Consider the following 17781-nt stretch of genomic DNA (forward strand, 5'->3'; position numbering starts at 1 on the left):
GAACATCATCATTGTTTGAAAGTTCGAACGCTGTATAAGTTAATGGCAACAATGATGTTGGAAATATGTACTGCAACGACGACATTCTTCTACTACTTCCAACATGAATCTTCCTCGAAATCTTCATTATCAGCTCCTCAAGAGTTATGTTTCTTGAATGATATTTTACGCTCATTTGATACGAAAACAACGCCAGTTTCATTTTCTCGAATTTCACCATCATAATAAACAATAGCTGAAAGTCACACCATTCTTTGAGTTTAAAAGTGCGACAATATTATATCTGCAAAAAAAATAACTGAAACAAACCTGATTAAATAAATTATATATGAACGAAAATATAACACAATACATTTTTTACACATCAACGTAAATAATTTAAATAATATAATTTTATATTATTACCTGCACCGCAAAATTATTTCGACGTATGCTCTTGCTTTTCAATTTTATAAACATAAAAATTAATTGGAAATAATTAATATAATATTTTTTCAAATAATGATAATAAATAAACAATAAGTATAATTAAAAATTATAACAAAATTAACTTATAACGAAAAATCGCATGAACTTCTAAATCAAATATGAGAATATTGCCAGAATGATTACTTGTTGACGAAATTGTTGTATTAATTTATAAGTTGAGAGGAGAGATGAGAGGAGATGTGAGAAACGTAACCAGAGGAGGGTATTTATAAACATATAAGGCGCGGTACCTGCACCGCGTTATACATAATTATTATATAGTGCGGACCAGAGACAACGTTAAATATAATTTTGGTACAGCGTATAGCGCGACCCCTAATCCGCGCTATACCCTTACGTGGCGTATAGCGCGGTGTAGGGGGCACGCTATACCCACGTGTAACCCAGTCAGCGTATAGCGCGGTACAGGAGGCGCGTTATACTCCACGTGACGTCAAATTAGCATATAGCGCGGTTCAAGGGACGCGATTTACTACTACGAATGTTAGACCAAAAAATATAATATGACCTATTATATCGATAAATATATTGATCACCGGTGATTTTTTAGGAAAAATACCTTAAACTTTGACCCATACACATTGCTTGGTCTGCTCTTAGAGACATCTTATTAGTAGTACTATCTGTTTATTATCATTATTTTGTAAGTATAAAAAAGTATTTTGGGTAATAATTATTTTATTGGCATTTTTTTATTTTTTAAAAAGAGAAAATTAATAAACAAAAACACTAGTAAATGTCATCATTATAAATTGTGATGCACAAATTGTCATTTATAAAATAAATCATAATTATGGACTGGTTTACTGCTTTGACTGAGTAAATTAGACTTTTATTTAAAATATAAAAAATCATACCTAATAATGATCGTAAAATATTGAAGTTACCTTGTTACACTTCATATTAATACTAAAAGTGATACTCAAAATAAAAAAGTCATTAAATTTGTATCTTATTTATCAAACCTATTAAGCGATCCTAATAATAAAAGAGAATATTATTTTCTCTAGAGATATGATATTCGAGTAACTACGTGTATAGAATATATATACATTATTAATAGATAAAAAAATATATATATATTATCTTATTACTTTAAACTATTTTAAAAATATATCTTATTTATATATAAAAAAAAATTTGATTTATATTTTCGATAAATAATCATTTAGTTTTATATTTTTAAAAAATAAACTCAAATTATATGAGGAGTTTGTGGCCACAAAATTTATAGTTTGTATAATACCAATTGATAAGAGCGTGGGTCCATCTCACGCGCCAAACAAACACAAAACAACTGAACAAGACCTCGATTGCCTCGGTTTAAAGAATCTTCCCAGTAGTTCCTGCCAGCTGTCCACCCACGCTCCAGCACGTCACACGCGCCTCTCATTTCTCGTCTAAATTGTTTGAATTTCAAACTCGGCGTCCCGACGTTTTTACAGCTTAATTTTTCAGCTCTTTTTAACCCGCTCCTATACCCCACTACCCCAGTTTTTAACTTTAACATCAGTCTCCTATTGAACGGTCAATTCCTTAACGCCGTTAAGTTTTTTCTTTTCTCCACTCCTAAACCGCCACGTGGAATATGACACCTTACGGCGTTTAAACTTTAAGCCCGCCTCGTCTTGCTTTAAGAGCGAGTGAAGCTCGTTTCAGACCCGAAAAATCATTTTTTTATTTAACTTTTTCTTTCTCGCTTTTGCTTTTCTTTCTGGATATGGAATTCTCGCCGGAGGATTCAAGCATGTCTTCAACGTCGTCGTATTGGTGTTACAACTGTACCCGTCTAGTTCGTGTGTTGGATTTAGATGGTACAAACGACGCGGTTGTATGTCCGTACTGTGATGGTGGTTTCATCGAGGAGATCAATTCGTCGGATAATCACAACAGTCGATTTCCTGCCTTGTATATGATCGCCAACAACGATAACATCCGTCAAAATTCGAATCGGATGCGAAATCTCGTCTTTCGTAGGAATCGTCGAGGCTCCGTTGACCGGTCAAATATCAATCCGATCATTGTCCTACGTGGTTCAACCGATGATGAGAACAGCACCGCAGATGGAAACAACGGCAGCGGCTTTGGATTCTTCTATGACGATGGATCTGGTTCCGGTTTAAGACCGATACCGACTTCGATGTCCGAAACTTTAATGGGTATGGGTTTCGATCGGTTATTGGAACAGCTTTCGCAGATCGAGATAATCGGACTGGGTCAACCCGAAAACCCGCCAGCTTCGAAGTCAGCAATCGAATCAATGCCGATCGTTGAAATAGAGAAGACCCACGTTTGCTCAGAAACTCAGTGTGCCGTTTGTAAAGAACCTTTCGAGCTCGGTACGGAAGCTAGGGAGATGCCGTGTAAGCATATTTACCACGAGGATTGTATTATCCCATGGCTGTCTCTTCGAAACTCGTGCCCGCTTTGCCGGCACGAATTGCCGTCGGATCGGAGCGAGCCAAACGACGACGTTTCGGAGACGGTTGGGCTGAGTATATGGAGGCTTCCCGGTGGGGTTTTCGCGGTGGGAAGATTTAGGGGAGAAAGGGAAGTGCCAGTTGTTTACACGGAGATGGATGGGGGGTTTGGAGAATCGGGTTCGGAGCATGGAGCACCGAGGAGGGTGACTTGGGTCGGGGTTAGAAGAAGAGAGAACGGGTTTAGGAGAGTTGTTAGAAATGTGACATCGTTTTTGAGGAGAGGTTTGAGGTCTCCGAGTCAGACTCAGTCTCATAGTGGAAGGGAAGAATCCGGTGGGTTGACCAGGAATGGTTCAACATCAATGTTCCGTAGGTTTACGAGAAGCATAAGTTCAAGCTCCAATTCTGTTGTGCTGGAATAATTATTTTTTTATTTATTTATAAAAGCAAGTAATTTTTGTTTTCTTCAAATTCATTATGGGTTTTGAATTTATGAAAAAGGATTGTAAATACCATTTAATTGTCGAATTTGTGATATAGTGAATTAGCAATTTTCATGTTAATTTCTTCTGGATTGTTTCTGATACACAGCAAGAAGAAAGGATACCCAAAAGAAGAGTTTTGAGGAAAATGATTATGGTGAAATTGCACATGCAAAAAGGGTTTGGGATTATTTAATAAAAATATTACGTAATTGACACTATATAAACCTGATTGAATATTCATGTTGGTTATTTATTGGTTTAAAATATTCCAAATTGTGAGTATTTAAGTCAATAAAATCTAAAAGGACCATACACGATCCTTAATTCTCAATGCAAAATTAAGAAAATATGAATCAAGCTGGCAAACATATATATGAAGTGTTGGCATATATAATCCAGAGAAGGAATTAGTCAGATTCTCCTGGTGAATCCACTTGGCCGCGTTACCCAACACCTCATCCCCACCACATGGTGTGGACTACTTCCATTGTCCAAGCCCTACGAATTTCCTTCAAAAAAAAAAAAAAACGGTGAAGCTGTCTTATAACAACTCTCAAAAGTTTGAAACAAGACCATTAGGCCAATGCCCAAATGAAAGGTCACGTGTTAAAACAGGGTTAGGGTTTTAGTTTAGGAGCATTGAACATTTGGAGAGACAGAGAGAAAGAAGTTCCACCGACCCAACACAAATCACCGCTTCCACACTTCACTTGTTTTTAAATATCAACTGCTACTCAACCATCAATTTAGTGCCTTGCTAATTGCAATCTATCATCAATTTATCATCCATTATTTCATCCAACCGTCCGTAATTTACTATAGACACCATTCGTTAGTTACGATGAATTAACCAATGGATCATTTAAACCTATATGATGTAGGCTAAAATAAAAGATAATTAGGATTTTACTTTCTGTCTATCAATTACATCATTATTTATGACAATTACATCATTATTTCTAATGTAGGCTAATTGCAATCTCTTTGGGTTTATCCATTCTCTTAATTTAATCATATTTATCATACTATTTTATTATAAATCATATGACGGAAACGATTAATATATAAAATAATAATTAAATCAACCATTATTGTCAAATAATTCATGATAACGTTCAATTTTCATTAATCATACGATATCATCTAGAGAATACTGTTTACTCTTTTATAGAACTATGATTCTATATCTATAAATACAATTATATCATGTAGAGTTACATTCCCAACATACCAACCACCAGCTTACTACCTTGAGACACATCAGTTCTTGATGTATCAAAGAAATTAACTTGCTCTAATAATCAAGACATACTATATCTTTTTCGAACTTTAGATAACAGAATAATCTCAATATAAATTATTTAGTTAGGATACGCAAAATATAATCGTTAATAACCATTGCAAAAATATAATCATTATAAACAATGCTAAACTATATAATTTAAATATTTTATAACAATAAAATTGACTTTTCCATGATGTAAGATCAAGGACAGATGTAAAATTTTATGTTAGGAGTACGAACTTATAAAATTTTATGAAGGACAAAGACATATTTTTAATAGAAAATAAAAAAAAATTAAAATATATATGAATTTGAAATTTATCATTCCATCCACCCCTATAGGTCCATCCCTGTGTGAGAGTCTGTTTGCATTACTAAAATTATGAATCCTTGTCCTATGGTAGCAACTTAATGAAAGCTTTGGTTATGTTAACTTAATCAAGTAATAAAACTATTTTTGGGAAGTTGTTTATTAATTTTTAAGGGTAAAGTATAGTAATGGTCACTGAACTTTTTAAAACTTACATTTAGGTCCCTCAACTTTTAAAACTTACAATACATTCCTCTAACATTTAGTCCGTTTGCAATATGGTATCCGAGTAACCGGTCGTTTGATGCCGTTCGCAATATGGTCACTGAACTTTTCAGGCACTTGCATTTATGTCTCTCAACTTTTAAAACTTGTAATACAATCCTCAATTTTATTCTAAACCTCAAATTCTAAAATAATTCAATTATATTCTAAACCTTAAATTCTAAAATACTTTAATTTAGGGTTTAGAATAATTAAAGTATTTTGGAATTTGGGGTTTAGAATGTAATTGAAGTGTTTTGGAATTTTGAATATGAACATGCTATTTGACAGTGTTTACTTCAATATAAATTTGAGGTTTATTGCACGCACATCCAACGGCTGCCGTACTTTGAACATGAAAAGTGCACCTATCACGGTTATTACATAAACGATGAAGTAAAAGTAACAAGGCCAATTTATCTTGTTCGTAGCTGCCGCACTTTGGTATGACAATCCAATATGTTTGGATGGAAACATAGCATGCACATCTAACAATTGTGAAAATAGTAAAGAGTTTTAGTTCATAGGACTACAACATACAACCAAACAATAACTAAAATAAACCAAGAATATCAATTAATAACTTATTCAAAAGGAGGACTTAATAAATAAAGGGAAAGAGGTTCGATCATAGTCACTCCAAAAAATAAGGCGTCAAATTTCAAGATAAACTTTAGATGCCAAATACAACATTACCAGTTGCAAATGCATTAATGGCCTACCCTTTTAACATATAATTGTTTCTAATGCTCCATGTTTAATGTTCCTCAATAGCCAAACATGTTGAGAATCTAAAGTAGATAGCGGAACTAAAATCATAAGACCCATAATTCTTGTAAATTCATGGCATGTCAGCAATAAAAGACATTGTAAAACATAAAGAACACTGCAATAAAAATCTATATGCCAGAAATAAAGATGCAAATGTGCAATGACCAGGCAACATATCAAGTAGCTGCTCCAAATATACTACCCTGTCATAGTGCCTTTCGAGTTGCATGCATGCATAATTGTCTTCTAAAGCTATAATTCAATACATATTCAACTGTAAAATTTCCAAAACATGTAAAAAAAATCAATTCGTTCACACTATATCAGTCCCATAATCAACTTTTAAAACTTATTAAAAAGAATACGAGCTCACAAGACGCCGAAAACCTCAGGTCGGATCAATGCAATTCCCAGTAAACTAGTACCAACAGTCTCTCGGATTGAGCCTAGCGATTTCACTATATCGATACTCACAACCAAATCCCTGATTTAAAGAAAAACCAAACAAGAAGATCAAAAAAAGTTAGCCTAGGACCCTCTTTCACTTCTATTATGATGGATTGAATATCTTTCATAAGGAGTACTAAAAGTTTTGATTAAGAAGAAAGAAATAAAACTGAATATCCATATCCTTGACATGCAGTTCCAGAAACATAAAAATTTCAACAAAAAACACACAATGCGAGATGAAAATGAGAAAGTGCGAAAGAGAAAAAACTTACTTCCGGATAGCCCAAAAGAGAAAATAAATACCTTCTTGCAAGTGAGGGGAGAGACTAAGAAATAAACGCAATTGGTGTTGCGTTCCAACAATTCTTCCTCCATTTTTTTCTTTGTAAATAAAAAGCTGAAAGACAAATCACTGTTTGGGTTTACAATTTTACATGGCGGAAAACTGAAGAACAAAAAACCAAACGAGAGTGCATGTGAGCGAAAGAGACTGAGAGGTGAATACGTTGTTTGGGATTTCATTATATTTTATCATCTGTTGGAAAATCTTTAACCACAAGGATTAAACGAAGAAATTATTATATGTCATTTATATAAAATAGTTCCAGCTTTGTTGGTGACTTTCAACAATGATACTTAGTTCATCTTAGTAGTATTTGTCAATCCTGCATTTCTAACCCCATTTTTTCTCACAAGCATTTCATCGAACATCTATGATTCACCTGAGTTGACATGTATATAACATTACACCTTGAATCGTTGATGGTCTCGATAGTCTCTTGGTCGAGTCTTCTCTTAATGGACCCTTATTTAAGTCAACACCTCCACATAATTCAAAGTTAGATTAAAATTTTTCATACATTCCCGACTGAAAAGTTACACGGGAAATGAGAAGAGAGAAACAAAAAAGAAAATTCGAGATCAAAAATGAATTTAGGGTTTCGAATGAAATAGAAGACTATGTTGAAAGTTTTAAAAGTTGAGAAACCTAAATACAAGAACCTAAAAAATTCAGTAATCATATTACAAACGACGTCAAACGCCGATTACATCATAGACCATATTGCAAACGGTTACTATACTTTACCTTTTTTTTAAAGAGAAGGATGAGATATTTGGAAGTTTGGATGCCGACTTAGCGATGAATCATAAATCACAAATCTTAGTGGGTGCATAAATGAGAGATCCAACGGCTGATGTTAATTCATCAAGCTGTTAACAAGATGTGGCAACGGTTAGATTCAAATTGAGTGCACGTGTCATTTTCTAGAGCTTTCTCTCTTGATATTAAAAAAAGAAAAATGAAGAACAGACAAGTAAATTGCTATTTTCAGTTTTGGACAAAGACACGGAGGGTTCAATCGCGCGACAGCACACGAAGAAACAAGGTAAGAGAAACAAAGAAATTTTCTTGCATTCCTTATTTTGTTTCCTCTCAAATCTCTCCTATTTTGCAATTTGAAGTATGGCCGTTGGATCGATCCATCGATCTTCGATTTCCTTGAGTAAGTTTTCTGTGTTTCTTCGCATCAAATTCTGTTTGTTTGCTGAGAAAACGGTGGAAAGATGAGACTTTTTCTTTTGCTTTTACCTTACGCTTTCTCTTCATTCACTAAAGACCTGGAAAATCGATTTTTCCCTTTTTCTTGTGATTTTGATTCATATAGGCCAATGTAGGCCTCTGTGTTATTTTTTTGTTCATTTCTTTTAAATTCCTTTATTTCTTTTGCTCATTTTTCGGTTGATTCAGTCTTTGTGTGTTTTTTAAAATAATGTTAAAAGATTTAGAAAGGAAGGAATTTGAATTAGAAACTCTGAATCTTTTGCTTCTGAGTATCGTAAAGTATGTCTGAATTAATTGTTAACTATACTTTAGAGGATGGGGCTTTAAAGGTAAAATTTAATTACTAAAGTAGTGCAAAAAGGAATATGTCATTGCAATTTATAAGCAATTCGATGAAATGGCTTTTTTAAGTTACTTTATGTGAGAACTGAGAAATAAAGATATGGTGGTATTAAACCTTGAACAAATTTTGTATTGGATATCTTTAGTGGGTCATATTTGTTAAGCTTTAACACCATTTGAAATTTTGAATCAGTAAATTGGATGGTTTGGTCTTCACTGGTTTTATCTGTAATGGCTTATTGGGATTAGTACTAAATCTACTATGACTTTGTTTCCACTGAAAATTTCATGATATTTTATTCCTTTCCCCTGTTGGATTCCAATTCCTTATGTTGGATTTCTAGCGTTTTCTGGTCATGCTTTGGAATATTGTATTGGTTTCTTTTTTATCAGGGAAAGTGGTTTTAGCTTAATAGTAGACAATGGCAATTCTAAATTGAGTAAATTTCAATTTAATAAAGGATGATTTACTGGCTATCTGTGTTTTATTTGATTGTAATGACTTGTAACAGTGATTCACATTTGTAATGTCATAGGATTTGAACGGTTTCAAGAGAAGAAGTTGTTTGTATCTGCCGCCGCCTTTTAGACTATTGTAATTTCTGCTTTTCTGCAACTATGAGTTTTGTTTTCCAAGGGACTAGAGGGGATATTGAGAGCGGGTTTTCAGGATTTATCCCTGAACCTCCGGCTGTGGTATGCTTGCTTTTCCACATCAGCACATTTTATCTGTCAGTTTTTTTCATCCTATATAATGGGGTCTGAACTCTCATTGCACTATTATTTTTACCAGCGTATACATGCTGCTCGACCAGTTAACTCCAATTCACTGGCCTTTCTTGTTACAGGTAATGTTTCTAGTTGCATATGTATTTGTCCATTGCATTTGTTAGAACTTTTCCTCTAATAGTTCCTTGTTGTGCCTTTAACTTGCATTTCTAATATATTCTTGTTTGTTGTCAACAGTTCTTTTGCTGTTCATGATTTTGAACTCTCATCAAATGTCACCAAACTTTCTGGTATGTACACACTATACATTCAACGGGAGCATGATGCGGCGTCTGTTAATTCATTGCATCCTTGTAGTTAACTTCCGTCTCTTTGTGCAGCTTTGGCTAGTAGTGGGTGTTTTTCTGATGGCTACGAGTCTAAGGATGTATGCAACTTGTCAGCAACTTCAAGTTCAGGCCCGAGCTCATGCTGCAGCAGCTAGTGGCTTACTTGGTCACACTGAGTTACGCCTGCACATGCCACCATCAATCGCTTTTGCCACTAGAGGACGCTTACAAGGACTAAGACTCCAACTTGCACTTCTTGATCGGGAATTTGATGATCTAGGTATGGCGCTATTTTCCAAATTTACTTGTAAGATTCCATGAGTTGGTTTTAACATGCATGGACAGCAGGACAGATACTCAAATGAGTTTTGGTGGTATTTCGTTTGGTTATATGAAGATTATCATTTTCTTTCCTTATGCTCCAGATTATGACACCCTGAGAGCATTGGATTCTGATAATATTTCCACAACCCCTTCAATGAGCGAGGAAGAGATAAATGCCTTACCTGTGCACAAGTACAAGAGTCCTGGTCCCGAGTGGTATGCCTTGCCACTAGCATCCGAGTTTCTTTTGACCGAATTCGTAATCAATCACATTGATTTCTGTTATTTTTACAGTGCTGGATCATCACTGAAGCAGGCATCATCTTCGTCTGCCTCTGTTGAGGTATTGATAATCATAGAGGGTGTTTATGTGTTCAAGATGTCTTTGTCTGTGTATTTTTCTGAATTATACCTATATATTGCAGGCAAAGCAAGATTCTAGGACTGCGGATGGGAGTATGAAGGAGTTGGAAGATGACCTAACTTGTACCATATGCTTGGATCAAGTTAACAGGGGGGAACTTGTTCGGAGCTTGCCATGTTTGCATCAGGTTCTATTTTACTTCTATGTTGTCATCTAATGATTATACGATCTCAAAATAAATATATCGATAACGATCTCATCTTGCAGTTTCATGCCGGTTGTATTGATCCGTGGTTGCGGCAACAAGGCACGTGCCCAGTATGTAAGTTCAAAATGGGTTCAAAATGGCAGGAAAACAGGGAGAGCGAGTCGGATGATTCAGACATGGTTTAATTTCCCACCTTAGTAATATAAATATGTATGCATCAAAGTATATGAAACACGTCATATTTGCAGATACAAACAATTTATGTTCTTTTTTTCTGAAGTGGTGTATCATAGTGCAGGAATTCAGGGAGTGATTGTGAAGGATCTTTATCTGACTGATTGGAACAGTAATAGTATTTGATTAGTTATCCTCTAAACATGTCCGGTTTTGGTTTACTAGTCCAACCGAGTTAGAATTTGTTCTTAGTTAATTTATAATAATTTTTTTAAAAAATGTTTTATATTTAACTTAGAGCAAAGTAAAAATCATCCAACTCCTGAGTAGCTATACGAGAACCCTAAACATTTGTATAGTAGCTTAAAAGGAAGGTTGGTCAAAAGTCGGCTATCCTTGGCTATGAGACTCATCCATGGGTTCCTTTTTCGTTGGAGAGAGCTGTTCTCACCAACCCGTGCATGTCCCAGTGAGGAGGCTTTCATGGCAATAATAATCACCATCAATGTAAAATCTGGTATTCATTTGCTTCATTGCCAAGATATAGTGTAAAATCTGAGATTCAGTGACTTTCATTGCCAAGCTATGGGAAGATAACCTTTTCTGATCATATATACAACTAAACCTTTTCTGTCAAAATTTGTTCACATATCTATGGCTAAATTAATGTTTGTCTGCTGGCATGAAGTTCGACAGCTTCGGAGTGGATGGGCGGGTGGGTTGTTGTACGTCGCAGAATGTTCCATTCAACCTGGCCCGTCTTATGTGTACAACTTCACCACTACTGGCCTAATAGGCAGCGTTTTTATGTAAAAAAACCTCAATAATTAATTAAATAGAAAAACAACCCCAAAATAGCATTATTTAGAAAAATAACATTCAAACTGCCAACGTAAGATTGCATCGCGTTTTACAAAATGCATTTTAAAGACTTCACGTTTTGCAAAACGCGAAATCTATTAACTTTTCAGATAACTTCAATTAATTTATGGAAAAAGTGTACTATAGATGCTTGGAACTCGTGTTTCATAAAACGTAAAATTTTAATCGTTTTTTTTGTAAAATGTGAGATTTGGAAGTTATTTTTCTAAAAATAAATTACGGGTTCTTTTTTTAAATACTGTTTTGGGGTTATTTTTTTAAATAATTAATTATTGGGGTTTTAAAAATAATAATGCCCCAATAGGCACCCTCTTCTGGCATGGCCACTTTTCATGGCTTAGAGCAACTACTTATGAACCACTTATCATCCTCCCAAGGCCAAATGAGTCATACCCTTTTGTCAAACTCTACAAGCAAATTTGAAGAACCGTCCACTTCTTAAACCAGGCTTGCCTGCTATCAGTGCAACAAATTCACATGCCAAGGACCGAATGGACACGAAACTCCCAGCTTCGATGAACAACATCTCGTTTGCTCTCCGCACAACTGCACTGCTCCAATCCTACTTCCCCCCCGCCCCCAATTTAATGGCGTTTAAACCACTGATTTCCCAGCTTTCCCTCTTCATCCATTCAATTACACGGGTACACCACCTAATAACACACTCATAAGTAATGGCAGTAAACTCGTGGTGATACCGTTCGATACGAGTGTGAAGTAGTGTTGCAGGATACGAGTATTCTCAGTGCCGAGAGCCACCGGTTCCATCTCCATGGCTATAATATTTATGTTGATGGTCAGGGTTTCGGAAACTTTTGACCCTGAAAATGACCCTCCCAAGTTCAACCTGGTTGATTCTGTTGAAAGGAACGCTATAGGTGTTCCCTCTGGTAGTTAGGATTGCAATCCGTTTTCAAGCTGACAATCCTGGTAATTAACAATAGATCATACAAAATATAAATATATGCATTTAATGACTTGTAAACTATACATATATATTATATAATATATAATGGTGCAGGATTTTGGCTGATGCACTGACAATTTGATGTCCATTTGAGCTGGGGATCAAGAATGGAATGGATAGTCATAGTCTTGGATAGGAAGCTCCCAAACCAGAAGCTGCCTCTTCCACCTTTGATCTTCCCTCCCTTGGATTTGAACCATGAAGCTTCAAGCTTGACATACATACATGACTAATTTTTTTGTTAAACCACAACAACTTAAAACTCATCATAATTTAATTTCCAAAATAACAAAATACTTATATTTACTGCAACTAAATTTCGTAACAAAATAATAATGATAAATACAAATAAAAAAATTACCAATCTAAGCATCACACATGATGGTACTTGTAACTCTCTATAGCACTTGGTGTGTCACTTTAAAACTTATTGTTAATGTATTCAGAATATAGAAAAGTTGTTTTTTTCTTTAATTTCCTTAAAATGGCTTGAGAATGTCACATGAAAACATGTGAACTGGACAAAGCATGGGCAGATGAAAGCATGGTATTATTATTTATTTATTCCAACGAATTAAGAAACATGGTAGTAGTCCATTAAAAAAAAGTTGAAACAGGGCCACAAACCTAAAGAAACTTTTTTCAATTCTGATTCAAGCTTAAAAATAATAATTAATTAAAATTAAAATTTAATTTGATCATAAGTTTAAATTTTAAATTAAATCTAAAATTTATTTGAATTAAAAATTAATTTAAACTTAAAACTGATCCAAATCTAAAATAAAAAATATCCGAACTCGATAAAATCCATCCTGAATTCATGAGTCTATCTAGTATAAAATGTTTTCTACCTTATCCAATGTCTTGCTGGTAGCCAACTGGATAATGCTTTCCATTAATCTCTTGGGAACCTCTTGTCTGACAATTGGTCTTATTTTACACCTTCATGGTTTGCCATTCATGGAATGCAATTTGAAAATATACAAAGGCATATTGGTGTGAATCTGATCAAGATTCACACCAATATATAAATGCTGAAATATGAACCAACAACAATATCGATTGTATTTCAGGTTGTTCCAAAAATGCATGATAAAAGTTCAGAGTTATTCAAACACTAATCACGTGTGCATGCGTTGTCTGTGTGTATAATATAAGACATGCAAGGATGATTGTGACAGAGTCGTTATCCTTCTTTTCAAAATACATATTGAATAGTATAACACTGCTTTTAAAGTTCAGTACTTCTCTATTATTTTCAATGTCAGATTAATGCAATTTGATACTCCTGTAATGACATAATGGCTTATTTTTCATGTCATTCAGTATAAGAATTGGATTCACTAAATGAACAATTTATAGGTAATGCATTAAATGAATATATTTATATCCAACATAACACATCTGAGTCAAAGTAATATAACTTGGGGGCTATGGAGAAGGAAGAATATAGATGTTTAGTGTCAAAATCTACATATATAATATGTTCTAATAACTACTATTTTCATGACCACAAAAAAGGGGGGGGGGAATCAAATCATTTGCTATTTTTGCCTTTGTTAATGTGCAATGGCATTTCATATACCAGAATATTGGATCACATTCGAATCTTTTAGCTTATGCTTTGGTGTTTATAATCACTTCCTTATTTGAATTTTAACTATTTGATTAACAATTTTTTTGTTCATTTTCATCCTTCAGACTAAACAAAGCCTAAATTTCTCTATGTTGCATTTCTATATGCATATTTCTATAGACATTTTAGTAGATAAATACAAAACTTAGCCATATCCTTTTTTTTTTACATATATCAATGATGTAAACCCTAATAATTAAGCATCCTTCATGTTGACCCTACTACTATTTTACAAGAAAAAGTACAAGAACTTCTTGTAACTTGGAATTTCAGCTGACCAAAATAAAATTAAAGAAGTACTGCCAAGATCTCCAAGATTATTAGATTACTGGCTCTTCATATATATATATATATATATCAAGAAAACCCTAGACAGTTTATTAGATTATCACTTGTTTCAGCAGCAGTCCCCAACAAAGCGAAAGGAGCATGACTAGAAGAATCGGTCAAAAGATGAGAAGGATGCTAGAGAGAAATCATAAATACCTTTGCTATAGTCTTTATTTCACCCCTGGAGTGGCATCTGTAACAGGAGTTTCTCATGGATCGAAACTGGGAATTTTTCAGTAGAGAAGTGAGAGTATAGCCAACATGTTTGCTGATGCAGCATCATCAAGATTCCCACATCTGAAAGGAAACTTTGTCTCTCCAAAGACACCCTTACCCAAGTTTGTGAATCTTGATAATGTCGCATCTGCAAACACTGACCCTTTGATTATCACAGATGATGAGATCTATCTCTCCCCATGCAAAGTGAAGAAATATGGATAAAACCCTAACCCTTTTTAAAGGAAAAAGAAAATCAACCTATACTAAAAAGTGGTAAACAAAAGCAAATAAAGCAAAACAAACCCACCCCCAGAGATCATTTTGCAACTGCCCAGAATTAAAAATAAAAAACACCCAAAGTTCAAATTAAGGGGGGAGAAAAAGAATACCCTAGCTATCTAGGTTGGGTTGACCATGGCATCACATAATTGCAGAAAAGAAAATAAACCAGCTATAGGAGAGAAAATATTGTGATCTAAGAGAAAATAATGACTCTTTCAACATAAACCAAGTATATATATACCTATATATATATACATAGGGAGTCGTTGTGAGGAAAATTAATGGGGGTGAAGAAGGTATATATAGAGAGAAATCTTAATGAAGCAGAAGAACAATATCTTTTAGGGGAATCCATGTTTAAACAAATACAGGTGTCCAATGGGGAACTGTTTAGTTGAGTTTCAGAGAGTGAGAGAGAGATAAAAGATTCAAAGCTGATGAGTTTTTGATTAATTTATAAGAAAGTGATGCTGGGTTTGGGTAATCAGAGAGTTAATTAGAGTATATAATGATGATTCTGCAATACAGAAATTAATTATAAGCTAACAGTCTGGCCCTTTCTTTATTATTATTATTCCCTTAAAACAAGCCTTCAATTATGTTGATTATATTATGGGAAGAACAACTTTATTAGGGATTTTCAAAAGGGATTCCTGTACACACTAAAATTAAAATCTAGTAGTTTAATGATTGATTCAGCTTCTAATCATTTAGATTTGTATTAACTGGATCAAAACTTTAATTTCATTAGAATTTTAAGTGTTCAAGACTAGTGTTTAGGTTTATTAAAAGTAGTTATGTGATAGTAATTAAAAATAACTTTGTGAAATAAATTGTAATTAAATAACTTAGTGAGCAATTAAAATAGTTATTTAGAGTATAACTTAGTGAGAAATTAAATATATTTTAAAAGAATTTAAAAATAAAGATTATAGATTTTGCATTTAAAATTCCATAAAATGAATATTTATCTATTTGATCTGTCTTATTTATTTGTTTCCTAATTTTTTGTTAGCTTATTAATCTATTTAGATTCCACGTGAAGCTAATAAGGTTGCGGATGCTCTTACCAAACTCAGGAGTACGGATGACAATGGCTTTATCTTCAACAATCCCCTTTCGACCATCTTGAGGCTTCTTACAAGAGAAACTTAAGGATCTTCTTATATAAAATCATGATGTAATTTGTTTCTCTCTCAATTCAAAAAAAAAAAAAAAATCGATTATCCGACTTAATTAATTTTAATTTACTTATAATCTCTAAAAGTTAATGTTTAACTATGTTAATTATATGAAGAACTACTTTATTAAGGATTTTCAAAAGAGATTCTTGTACGCATTAATGTTAAAAGTTTAGCTTCTCTGGACCTATAATTTAATAACTTATATAAAACATATCCACTTTTATGTCATTTTAAAATGGATTTTTGTTAAAAAAAAATTCTTTTGATCTCATCTTTAATGGCACTATTATGATGATGGTGACGAGAGTTCCATTTTTTAAGGTAGGTGAGTTCAATTTTAAGTTGATTGAAATATAACAATATTAAGCACGTTATTCGTTTTAATTTAAGAGACGAAATTAAGATTTTTATTAAGTGGGGTAAATTTAAATTTATAAATGTTTGAAGGGGTTTAAGTATAATTTTTCATTATATTAATGAGTTAATTGTGTCATATGTCCCTAAACTATAATTATCATTTTAAATTGGTCCCTGAACTTTTTAATATTCCAATTTCATCCCTAAACTATGACTCTCATTCTAAATTAATCCTTAAAATTTTGAATATTCTAATTTCATCCCTAAACTATGACCCTCTTTTAAACCAGTCCCCAAAAACTTCTTGAATATTCCAATTTCATCCTCAAATTCATCGAGGCATTTAATTAGTTTCAACCATAGTTTAACATAATTTTTTGTTTTTTTTTTCAAACATATAATAATATAACTTGACCTAACAATTTTATTAGCAAGGGATGTGATTAATATATATGTATAGTTTGGGATGAAATTGGAATGTGCAAAAAGTTTGAGGGCCAATTTAGAATGAATGTCATATTTTGGGGATGAAATTGAAATATTCAAAAGTTTGAGGACTAATTTAAAATGATAGTCACAGTTTAGGGATGAAATTGGAAAATTTAAAAGTTTAGGGACCAATTTGAAATGATTGTCATACTTTAGGGACATGTATGCAATTAACTATTAATTAATTAATTAATGTTAAATAGTCTGGGTAATTACAAGATAACATTTGTTTAGAATTTTTCTTAATTGTTGAAAATACACACACCTACAAATAGTGGTGCATCTATAGCGTACTCAGGACAGGGACGTGCCCACCCTGAAATTTGATTTTTCTTTGATTAGTTACTTATTTTATTGAAGGTACATATCCTGAAAATTTATTTGTGCCTACCCAATTCAAAAATTTTATGTTGTTAACATATGTGTGTCCATTCTAAAAAAATATTTCTATATCCGTCACTGCTTACAGATATAGTTGCTCGAATCCAATACTTTTGAAGAGAATAACACTTTCTTTTACTATAAGGTCACTTGATAGATTCATTTCAAATCGAACTTTCCTTTTTCTAACTATAGATTTTTTTAATAGTTTGAAATGATTATAAGGCTATATTTATTCAAAATCTTCTTGATCAATTGACAACATACACATCCTATAAACGTAGTTACTCAAGCTTAAAACCTTTAAGAATAATAAATTTTCTTTTATTATTAAAATCACTTGATGAGTTCTTCTAATGATAATTTCTAATTTAAACTTATACAAGGTGTTCATGTTTATTTATTTATTATTATTAATATAGTTATTAGATTACGTGAACTTTAAAATGATTTATATGACACTAGAAATTCATAAGCAACTTGGATTTTATTTTCGAAGTGATAATATTTTTTTTGTTACATAAAGTTTAGGTAAGGGGTGAC

General features: G+C 33.2%; 2 protein-coding genes across 3 annotated transcripts; both read left to right on the forward strand.

Annotated features, from left to right (window-relative positions):
• The first annotated feature begins 2175 nt into the window (after nucleotides 1-2175).
• LOC120198824 (E3 ubiquitin-protein ligase RDUF1-like) lies at nucleotides 2176-3493 on the forward strand. The gene has a single exon (XM_039200086.1). It carries the CDS (start codon nucleotides 2210-2212, stop codon nucleotides 3332-3334), a length of 1125 nt encoding a protein of 374 aa, XP_039056017.1. The 5' UTR covers nucleotides 2176-2209; the 3' UTR covers nucleotides 3335-3493.
• Nucleotides 3494-7804: 4311 nt separating this feature from the next.
• On the forward strand, nucleotides 7805-10658 carry LOC120198815 (E3 ubiquitin-protein ligase SDIR1-like). 2 transcript variants are annotated; one of them, XM_039200082.1, is made up of 9 exons: nucleotides 7805-7865; nucleotides 8920-9079; nucleotides 9177-9231; nucleotides 9350-9402; nucleotides 9493-9721; nucleotides 9867-9981; nucleotides 10060-10108; nucleotides 10191-10316; nucleotides 10397-10658. In XM_039200082.1, exons 2-9 carry the CDS (start codon nucleotides 9002-9004, stop codon nucleotides 10520-10522), a joined length of 831 nt encoding a protein of 276 aa, XP_039056013.1. In that variant the 5' UTR covers nucleotides 7805-7865; nucleotides 8920-9001; the 3' UTR covers nucleotides 10523-10658. The 2 variants fall into 2 exon arrangements, with proteins under 2 accessions (XP_039056013.1, XP_039056012.1); XM_039200081.1 differs by having other exon boundaries at nucleotides 7863-7982.
• Nucleotides 10659-17781: the final 7123 nt, after the last annotated feature.

Source organism: Hibiscus syriacus, unplaced genomic scaffold (assembly GCF_006381635.1).
Source record: "Hibiscus syriacus cultivar Baekdansim isolate YM2019G1 unplaced genomic scaffold, ASM638163v2 tig00004810_pilon, whole genome shotgun sequence".
NCBI classification, from domain to species: domain Eukaryota; kingdom Viridiplantae; phylum Streptophyta; class Magnoliopsida; order Malvales; family Malvaceae; genus Hibiscus; species Hibiscus syriacus.